The 10,951-nt window shown below is 36.3% G+C and overlaps 3 protein-coding genes across 3 annotated transcripts; 1 reads left to right on the forward strand and 2 right to left on the reverse strand.

The window, feature by feature from the left end:
* Window positions 1-1,384: 1,384 nt before the first annotated feature.
* Window positions 1,385-3,973, forward strand: LOC109237515 (UDP-glycosyltransferase 73C3-like). The gene is made up of 2 exons (XM_019403829.1): window positions 1,385-2,480; window positions 3,082-3,973. The coding sequence occupies exons 1-2, from the start codon at window positions 1,760-1,762 to the stop codon at window positions 3,828-3,830; spliced, it is 1,470 nt and encodes a 489-aa protein (XP_019259374.1). The 5' UTR covers window positions 1,385-1,759; the 3' UTR covers window positions 3,831-3,973.
* A 1,281-nt stretch (window positions 3,974-5,254) lies between these two features.
* Window positions 5,255-6,876, reverse strand: LOC109237505. Its single transcript, XM_019403819.1, has 3 exons — window positions 6,234-6,876; window positions 6,022-6,110; window positions 5,255-5,953 (listed from the first exon to the last, which is right to left on the reverse strand). The coding sequence occupies exons 1-3, from the start codon at window positions 6,874-6,876 to the stop codon at window positions 5,255-5,257; spliced, it is 1,431 nt and encodes a 476-aa protein (XP_019259364.1).
* Window positions 6,877-7,996: 1,120 nt separating this feature from the next.
* LOC109237506 lies at window positions 7,997-9,697 on the reverse strand. Its single transcript, XM_019403820.1, has 2 exons — window positions 8,912-9,697; window positions 7,997-8,794 (listed from the first exon to the last, which is right to left on the reverse strand). The coding sequence occupies exons 1-2, from the start codon at window positions 9,695-9,697 to the stop codon at window positions 7,997-7,999; spliced, it is 1,584 nt and encodes a 527-aa protein (XP_019259365.1).
* Between the last annotated feature and the right edge of the window lie 1,254 nt (window positions 9,698-10,951).

Consider the following 10,951-nt stretch of genomic DNA (forward strand, 5'->3'; position numbering starts at 1 on the left):
AGATAGGCAAAAAGATATAAAGAAAAGAAACTATATATCTCTAATTGTGGAAGTTATTGTCTAACTTCCAGAATTGTTTAGGTTGTAGTAGGCCCAAAGGCAGAGGTGAGGATGTGTGAGAGGCAGGTATTGGAGGGCCAACGAAGAGGTAGAGGCAGGCTGAAAAAGTATTGGAACGAGGTGATTAGGCAAGATATGGCGTTGCTCCAGCTTACTGAGGACATGATCCGGATAGGAAGATGGGGAGGTTGAGAATAAAGGTAAAGGGTTAGGTAGCCGAGTGTTGTCCTGGTTTGTAACAATAGTATTGATACACCACTTAGTGTCTTTCGTGTATTTTCGTATCCCTAGACTTCTCCTATTACTTGTTGCTGCCTTTGTTTCGGTTTTCTGATTGCATTATCTAGTGTTAGTTTTGTATTTTCGCTTCGGTTGTCAGATTGGTTTGCTTCGGTTGTCATATTGGTTTACTTGTTATTGCCCCTTCCCTTTATTCTTTTCTGAGCCGAGGATCTACCGGAAACAGCCTCTCTGCCTTCTTAAAGGTAGGGGTAAGGTGTGCGCCCACTCTACCTTCCCCGTACCCTACTTATACACTAGGGGTATGTTGTTGTTTATTTTTGTCTGAACACGGCATAGAATGGGCCACGCATCTATGTTAACTAGAAGTCTAGAATTTTGAAAGAAATTAAAATTTGTGATTATAACAAAAGAGAAAAAATTAAATTCAAACTTAGCCATATATCCATGTGCTGGTTATCAGACGTTCCAGTTTGTCCTCTGTGCTACTTTCCAGCAACCACAAACAAACAGTGGACATATAACTCTCAGTTTGCTTATGTCTGCTCTTACATCACCTTATTTGTCTTTGAAACTGAAATTACCACCATATCGGATGCTACCTCTTCAATTCTCAAAAGATATACTTGAAATAAAAACGAAGATTTTAACGTGAAAAATACTTATTTGTCATAAAAACAGAGTGCAAGATGAGTAGAAACAGTATATACTCCATTACCAAAAATAAGAAATTTTGAAAGTCCAAGGGGTTCACCCGAGCTCGTTTCGCTGAAAAATTGTATATACAAAGTTAAAATTATAACTAATATATATATATATATATATATGTTAGAATATATTAATATATAAGCGGAGATAGTAGGATGCAAGGGGTTCATTCAAACCTCCTTCAAGAAAAAATTACAATGAATATACAAGGTCAAGATAATAATTAAAAAAAAGGACAGCTCGATGCACAAGGGATTCCGCGCTCACCAGGGTTCGGGGAAGGGCCACAAGCAAGAATCAGTGGCTGCCTCCTCATAATGAACATGTTAAGTCACACGAATACAACTTTACCTTTGCTCTAAGGCTCCCTTTCAAGATGATATATACCCTCGATGTGTGTTTGTTTATTTAAACTTTGAATCTCCTTAGTGAAAAATTCTGACTCCCACCGAATCATACTCTCAATTAACAAAGTATTGAAGAGATTATTCCACACTAAATAAACTCCCTCACATTCTTTGTTTTTTTTTTCTTTCACAGAACAAGTTTTAATTGCTTTAGATGCATGTCTCTGAACAGAAGCTCATAAGGAGACGTGGCCTCCAAGTTAGCAAAAGAAAATGAGATAATTTGCCAAAAATCTCCCTCCACAAAATTTTCCTTTTTCCCTAAGGCTTGTAGCCGAGCTTTTCCATATAAAATAAGGTAATAACAATTCATATTCTCCAATCTTTCTACTAAATTCAACCAAATGGCAGTTCTTACTAATGAGCAACCACATTTTGTGTTATTTCCTTTCATGGCACAAGGCCATATGATTCCTATGATAGATATAGCTCGATTATTAGCACAACGAGGTGCAATTATCACAATTCTTTTAACACCATCAAATGCCAACAGGTTCAATACAGTTATCGCCCGTGCTATAGAGGTTGGACTTAAAATTCAAGTAATTGACCTCTATTTTCCAAGCTCAGAAGCAGGGCTACCAGAAGGGTGCGAAAATTGCGACATGCTTCAATCTATAGATATGATGAAGAATTTCTTTCTTGCTACTCAAATGCTTGAGTCGCAAGTGGTAGACTTGTTGCAAGAATTGAATCCATCTCCATGTTGTTTAATTTCCGATATGTGCTTTCCTTGGACAACTAATGTTGCCAAAAAATTCGACATTCCTCGGATTGTTTTTCATGGGATGTGTAGCTTTTCTTTGTTGTGTTTACACAATTTGAGAGAATGGAAGGTGTTGGAAAATGTTAATTCTGATACTGAGTATTTTTCAGTGCCTGGTTTTCCAGACAAAGTTGAACTAACCAAAGCTCAACTTAAATCTTTGATTGATCCAAGCAATCCTGAATGGAAAGAATTTGGGGACAAAATGAAGGAGGCAGAAGATGAAGCTTATGGTATAGTGGTGAATAGCTTTGAGGAGTTGGAACCAGAATATGTAAAAGGATTGAAAAACGCCAAAGGTAATGTTGAATTGCTTAAGTGTGTGACCGTCTTATCTGAACACTTATACTGTCAGGGAGTACTTTTAATTACGTTATTGATTAATTATATTATGCCTCAATATGTAAGGGCCTAATTATTTTTCATGCATCAAACATGTCAAAATATTCTTTGCTTTTGGATGGCGATAGAGATTTGAAGCCACGCCCTCTGCTAAGTCCAATATCATGTTGAATTGTGTCACTATCTGATTTAAAAGTTTAACATTGTTAGAGGAAATACACGTTTAGTTGCGTAATTATATTATGCCACCGATGACCTCAAGATTCTTTAATACCATGTTGAGTTCTGTGAGCATCTTATCTAAAAGTTTAAGCTGTTACAGAATGTAAACTTTTAATTGCAATAATTAAATTATATCTCAAACATATGTGGTTTGGTTCTATTTCTTGGGATAAGCAAATGAAAATTTTCTTTGCTTTTGGGGTAGTGGTGAGATTTGAATTAAATCATGACCCATACTTAAAATCACGGTAGACTTGAGTGATCATCTTATCTAAAATCTTAAGTTATAAGAAGGAGCATACTTTTAATTACTAAATTATATTATGTCTCGAACAGGTAAGAAGATTTGGACAATTGGTCCGGTTTCCTTATGCAACAAAGAGAAACAAGACAAAGCTGAAAGAGGAAGCAAAGCCTCAATAGATGAACAGCGCTGCCTGAAATGGCTCGATTCTATGGAGCCAGACTCTGTCCTCTTTGTTTGTCTTGGAAGTTTATCGCGCTTGCCAACATCACAGATGATAGAACTCGGACTTGGATTAGAGTCATCTAAACGACCTTTCATTTGGGTTGTTAGACATATCTCAGATGAATTTAGAAAATGGCTAAATAAAGAGAATTTTGAGGAAAGAGTTAAAGAACATGGAATTTTAATCCATGGTTGGGCCCCACAAGTGCTAATATTATCTCACCCTTCGGTCGGAGGATTCTTGACACACTGTGGATGGAATTCGAGCATAGAAGGGATATCTGCTGGCGTGCCAATGATTACTTGGCCATTATTTGCTGAGCAATTTTGTAATGAGATGCTAATTGCGAATGTTCTCAAGACAGGAGTAAAGTCTGGCGTCGAGAATCCTGTTATGTTTTTAGAGGAGGAAAAAGCAGAAACACAAGTGAATAAAGATGACATTAAGATGGTTATTGAAAGATTAATGGGTGAAGAAGAGGAAGCAAAAATAAGAAGAGAAAGAGCTAAAAAGCTTGGAGAAATTGCAAGAAAGGCGGTGGAGGAAGGGGGTTCGTCTCACCTGAACTTGATAAAACTAATACAAGATGTCAAAGAGCAAGCTAATTTTGGATAATCTATATGAAGTCTAGTGTTTGATTAGGATAATGCAATATATGGCACACATTTCATTTAAAACTTTAGCAAACTGTTAATGATACAAAATTTTTTTTTTTTTTTTGGTAAAAGGTACAAAATGTTTTGTTTATCCAGGATTTTACAAGAATGGACTATTATAAATAGAAGGATCCGTCTACTTTTAAAATTATAATTTCAAGTTTTTTTTCAAATGTGATTTTTGACATTTATATCTAGTTAAGAGAATTAGTTGAACCGTTGCTTAAAAAACAAGAATGGATTTTGTGTCAAACTTGGGGATTTCGAAATAATAAACCAAATAGAGAAAGAAAGACAAAAAAAGTACTTATTTAAATCACAAAATAGGCATGGGAATTGAACCTTCAACCTAGCTCGTAAATAAAAGGTGCACCCAATACCTATTTGCACTAAAAGATTTTTTTAGTTTGGATATATTTATATAATTTTGGAGAAATATAATATTGTTATACATGATCTCAGAATAGGAGCATGGATTTACGTGCACCCCAAACTTTGGATATGCTCCTGTTTGAAATATATTGTTGGGGTAAAACAGTACTCTTAACATGGTGTGATATTGTGCGCTTTGGGTTAAGCCCGCACGATTTTTCCCCAAAATACCTCACACCATTAAGAGATCCCTACGCCTTATAAGTACGGCGGTTATTTATGCGTCTTTGTGTTAGGACCGAAAAAAGTCAGGTGTCATGCGGAAGCTAGTAAAGCAAACCTTCAACGACGATAAATCAGACAACAAAACAGAAATCAACCAAAAGAGACACAAACATTTAACGTGGTTCGGTTAACTGACCTTTTAGTCATCTTACGCCTTGAGTTTTTTCTTCTAAAAAAGATTTTTCACGTTAAAATCTTGGTTCTCTCGTTATTCTTATTATCTACCGTGTCTTAATATTGGTTCTTTATTTCTATCATTATTTAATTTTTTGTGAATGGAAGAGGAAGATGGTGGTTATTTCAGTTTCATAGACAAATTGGTGATGTAAGAGCAAACATAAGCAAACCAAGAATTATATATTCTACTGTTTGTTTGTGGCTGCGCTCATTTCTTTGTAGTAGTCAGAAGAAAATAAATTTTCCATTTTTGCATAACTTTGTAACAACAATAGTCATTGAACAATTAAAACGATTCAGAGCCTGTAAAATTTTGTCATTTTTCCTTTAATCGTGATTTTGTTCCTTAATCAATTCAAATTGTTCCCTCATTAACCTTTTTTTTTTTTGTATTGTGTTTAGTTCGTTAATGATATTCTTTTTTGGTAATTAATTTTTCTATTACCAGGAAAATATTTACAAGTATATCAAAAATCCTCAACTCACATAGATTTGGACATGCAGCCCCAAATCTATTGTCCTCATATCTACATAGCTATTCATCTACAACTATGGATAAAAATTAAAATTCTGTAAATGTCTAGCTAGCTTAGAATTCAACATTCCACGACAATGCACTTCTTGGATTATCAGTTTAATCATTTCCTTGCTGCTTCTTTGTGTTCCTCTGAAGGTTCTCCAATTGCGTTCTTGCCAAATATAGTAAACTGCACAGACAAGTACCATTCTAAATGTTGCACATATTTGCTTCTTTCCTGAACCATGCTTGACTGCCCACTGTTTTTCAGCCTGCCAACCTAGAATATTCCTTTGGAATCCCATCCATTGTAACAGTTTACCCCATATATTTGCTGAGTAGTTACATTGAAAGAACAGGTGCTCATGACTTTCTGCTACATTTCCACATAGTGAGCATGCTGAGCTAATTGCTATGCCCCATCCCAAAAGTCCGTCTCTTGTATATAATCTCTCCATTATTGCCAAGTACAAGATGAATCTCCACTTAGGACTTCCCCAGTTGTTACACATTATTCTCCTCCACTCCACCTTAGGTAGATCACCTCTCAATTTGTTGTATATCAGTCTGATGGAATACTTCTTCATGCTCAACACTTCTTCAATTGCTATATTGGCCTCAGTTAGGTATTTACCAGCTCCCAGGATTTTTTGTACCAACCATGAAGCTTGGTTAGCTTTTGCTTTCCCTATTACTTGCTTCTTGATGTAGTAAGCATGAATCCACTGGATCTACAATCTGTCCTTCTTCATGTTTAGATTCCACAGTTTTTTATTAGAGCAGCTCTATTCCATATAACCATGTCTGTGATATTTAGACCCCCTGCAGATTGTGGCCAGCATAACTGTCTCCAAGCTACTAAGGCTTTTGCTTTTGTTTCTGTTTCACCTGTCCACAGAAACCTCTTGCAAATTGTCTCAATTGCTTGTAATATCTTCTTAGGTAGGGGAAATATCTATGACCAAAATGATTGGATAGCAAATAGAACACTCTTGATCAGCTGTAACCTGCCTGCATTGGATAGGAACTTTACTGTCCAGTTTTTGATTCTGCCAACCATCTTATCCAGCAGAGGTTGGCATTGAGCAACAGATAATCTTTTACTACTCAGTGGAACTCCCAAGTATCTGAAAGGTAAGGAGCCTTTAGAAAAACCTAAGCATTTAATAATATTTTGCTGCATATCTTCAGTAACACCTCCAAAGTAGATGCTGTTTTTCTCCTGGTTAGCAATCAACCCTGAAGCCTTTGAAAACTGTTGAAAGAAATCATACAGTAGTTGGACAGACACCACATCTCCTCTGCAAAATAGTAATAAGTCATCTGCAAAACTGAGTTGAATTATGTTCAGCTTCTCACACCTAGGATGGTAATTAAAATCAGGATTCTCTCTAAGTGTCTTCAAGCTCCTTGTAAGGTATTCCATAGCTAGGACAAACAAATATGGTGATAATGGATCACCTTGTCTAACTCCTCTTTTGGCATCAAAAGGAGTTGTTGGCTTCCCATTCACCACAATAGCATAAGACACTATAGTAACACATGTCATGATCCAAGCAAGAAATCTTCCTGGGATATTCATCTCTGTAAGGACTTGTTCAAGGAAACACCATTCTACAGTGCCATATGCCTTTTGCATATCAATTTTGACCATACATCTGGGTGATACACCTTTCCTCCCGTAAAACTTTTACAAGTTCATGCCCCATAAGGACATTGTCACTCAGTATCCTCCCTGGAACAAAGGTTGCCTAACTCAGATCAACTAAGTCTTCCATTACTAACTGCAGCCTATTTGTGAGCATTTTGGAAATGATTTTGTAAACTATAGTGCAACAGGATATTGGCCTAAACTGTTTTATAGAAGTAGGATTTTTCACTTTTGGAATCAAAGTGACTGTTGTCCTATTTATTGGCTTAAACATTATACCATCATCAAAAAACTTCAGGACAACTTCTGTGATATCTTCTCCAATTATATGCCAAGTCTTCTTGTAGAAGTAGGCATTGAAACCATCTTCACCTGGGGCCTTTGAGTCACCTATCCCCTTCAAGGCTGTTTGCACATCCTCCTTAGTAAAAGGTTCTATGAGTTGAAGCTGTTGTGATCTTGTAAGTCTTGGACCATTTCTCATTATGTTAGGGTTAATAGTAGGCATGTTGTTTGTTGATCTCCCTAGTAACCCTTCATAGAACCCCAGTATCTCCTTCTCAATACCCTGTGGATTACTAATCACTCTTCCAATGGTATCTGTTAAGCTCTTTATTTGATTCTGTGTTATTCTCCCTTTCATGCTTGCAAAGAAATAAGCTGTATTGGAATCACCTAACTGAAGCGATTGTATTCGAGACCTTTGCTTATAAATGCTCTCTTCTATATTACTCCATTTCTCCAGTTGTTGTTTTGTGATTTTCTCCATCTCAAACATATCAGCTGTAGTGTTAGTTGTCCTCATATGTGATTGTATATTTGCTAAATCTTCCCTTATCTGCTGCACTTTCTTTGTTATATTGGAGAACTCTCTTCTATTCAAACTCTTCAGCCCTTCTTTGATCTGCTTCAGATTATACCATGTACCCTTCATATTTTTGGTCTTCTTGTTCCAGTTGTTTCTTACTATGTCTTCAAACTCTGCATGTTCAGTGAGACAGTTGAAAAATTTGAAAGGTCTCCCTTGATACTCCATAGCTGCCTCCACCTCTATACATAAAGGAGAGTGATCAGAGAAATGAGGATCCATCACTGCAACTTGTAATGGTGGCATATTCATCATCTATTGAGCCTTTACAATAGCTCTATCAATTCTAACATGACAATTTGTCCATGTGTATGTTCTTCCCACAGTTCTTAGTTCATTGAAGTTGCAATCCTCCATTAGAGCTCTAAAATCCTTGGTTTCATTTTCTTGTATTTCTGTGCCATTAACTCTATCCTCTTTATCCATTACAACATTAAAGTCCCCCATGAGCAACCAATTACAAACGGTCTGCGAGTCAATTTTTCTCAATTCTTCCCACAAGTCATATCTTTGAGCAATAGTATGTAGTCCATATATAGCTGTAAAAGCAAACTGCTTACTGGAGTTGCTATTTTTGACTATACCATGAATATATTGGTTATGAGATTGCAACATAGTGAATTGAATACTATTTGCATCCCATAGAATCCAGATTCTACCTCTTTCATTCCCCTTACTGTTTGAGCACCAACTCCAGGCTGGTGCATATTTATTTATAATCTCCCTTTCTTTATTGCTCTGTACTCTATGCTCAACTACTGCTATAAGATTTATTTTTTGCTTTTCTAAGAAAATTTTCATCTCCTTTTGCTTATGTACTTTATTAAACCCCCTCACATTCCATGTAGGTTTCTGATTAGTTGGAATTATCACTTCTCCTGCTCCCCTACTACATCCAACTTTATCATCATCTGCCCAGCATATTTTACCTTCATTTGCTACTTCTCTCAATGGAGAAAAGCCATTTGTAGTCTTTATAACTTGCTGTATAGGACTTGTCAGTCCCACCTTGCCCTTTGCTTTAGTCCAGACTTGATGATCTTCTTTTGGATTCTGTGCTTCATCTCATTGATCAATCTGTTAGCCCATGTCCTTCTGTATCTGCTTTGTTGTCCCTATTGCCACCCATTGAGTTGCTGCTTTCCTTGTTTGCTGTATGTTTCCACTAACATTGGTACTCCTTCCTTGTTGTTTAGTCTGATTCTGGTCATTTTGTACACTTCTGTTTGTTGGTCTAGTTCTGTCTTGCTCTCTTTCACAGTCATGCCCCACCATCAAGCATTTCTTACAATACTGGGGAACCCAATCATACTCCACCTCTTGTTCAAATTCTTTGCCTGAAGGGTCTTGGATTTTAACACATTTAGGTAACTCCTTGCTAATATCCATCTCTATAAGCACTCGAGCATATGAGATTCTAGCAGTATTACTTGTACATTCATCAGCATACAAAGGTATCCCTAGTCCACTAGCAATTCTACTCAATGTCAACCTACCCCAACAGTTTAGAGGCAAATTAGGAAAGCTTACCCATAATGGAATAGTTTTGAGAACTTCATTGTACAAATTGAAGTCCTCAGTCCATGACTTCAGAATCATTAGTTTCACCCCCATTGTATATGGTCCTGAGTAGAGTACAGCATTTTTATCTTCCATACTATTGAATAGTACCACAAAGTAACCTTCATTATGGTAATACACTGTAGGTTTAGCAGCAAAATTCCATTGTACAGCTATAAATCTCTCCATGGCTCCTATTGATGGTGTTTCTCCAATGATGTATACGATTATAGCTTTTTGCCATTTCATAGTCTCCAATTCCATCTCCTCCTGTTGTAATTGTACCTTTTTAACCCCATCCTGAATAATAGGTGGTATGAACACTAGATCCATACCTCGTGCAGCCATTTTATTCCCTGTGAACAGATTTGACCATTTCTGTTGATTTTTCCCCATTACTGCTTTTGGCTTGTCCTGTTCAGCTTCCTTCGTTGTGTTCTAATTCATTACTTGCTGCTCTTTCAACACAATTTCTATGTTCTCACTGTCAATTGCTTTTGTTTCCTTGTTGTTCAGCTCCTTTTCCTTGTGGTTGTTCACTGCCTCCTTTGGTGCAACAGTTACCAATGGAACAGGGTTTTTGCTTGAAATTCCTTTATCTATCTTCTCATCAGTTGCCTGAGGTGTCAAATCCCTCATATTTGGACTCAAATTCTCCAGATCTCGAGCTAATTTCAGCTGTATGTTGTTCGATCCTCGAGTTGCCGCTAAGTTTGTTGGAGTTCCTTTGTCACAGCTCTGGACTTTCATTTGTGCATCTGCTTCAGTGTGACGTCCCTGACTTCCATTCCTGCTTCCTGAGGCAATGAATTCCGCTAGTTGTATCTTTGTCACCAGCTTTCTAGGTCGTCTCCTCCCCATTTTCCGATCAGCGCACGTTAGCAGATCACACAATCATGCGCCGAGAGAGAAAGTCTTAATGATATTCTTACACAACTATAAATTCAATTTTTGATTGTCGTCGGCATCAATTCATTTACCGATTTAATCTTTGAATGTCCAACTATTGGTTGAAGCGAGTAATATGAAAAAAAAAAAAGTTTCTATTTAGAATCAACATCTTACTACTGAAAAGATTGACTAAAATCAAAGAGGGCCACTTGCCCAAACCATTGTCCTCTGCAATAGGTTTTAGTTATTTTATTTTCTTGGTATGTTTTTTTTATATTAAAATCATCTTGATTTCATAAAGAAATAATCATCGTAATAGATATTGTCGTCAATTAAACTTGTAAAATCTTGGTGCAAGCTAGTGTGTATTGTGATAATCAATTGATTTTGATAGATAGCCTGCTTTCGATCGAATAACTTAAACTGACAATAAAATTAGAGGTGTTTGGCTGAATATCGTTAAACTGACTTATAAGTATGTTTTGATTTATCTTTTAATTAATATCAAAAGTACGTATAAGTATCAAAATTAAATAGGACATTTAGTTTGACTAAAAATTTTATTTTATTTTTAATAATATTTTATAATTCACAAAATTCCTTTCACAAAGCAAACCTCCTAGCTTTTTCTTCATTACACATTCATCATTCCTTCTTTTTTTTTTTAACCGTAGGAACTTTAAATTTCTAATCTTTATAAAACAATTAAGGATATTTAATTATTTTCAAAGAGAGCTTATCAGCAAGTTTTATCAAACA

The sequence above is a fragment of the Nicotiana attenuata genome, unplaced genomic scaffold (genome assembly GCF_001879085.1).
Source record: "Nicotiana attenuata strain UT unplaced genomic scaffold, NIATTr2, whole genome shotgun sequence".
Taxonomy (NCBI): Eukaryota; Viridiplantae; Streptophyta; class Magnoliopsida; order Solanales; family Solanaceae; genus Nicotiana; species Nicotiana attenuata.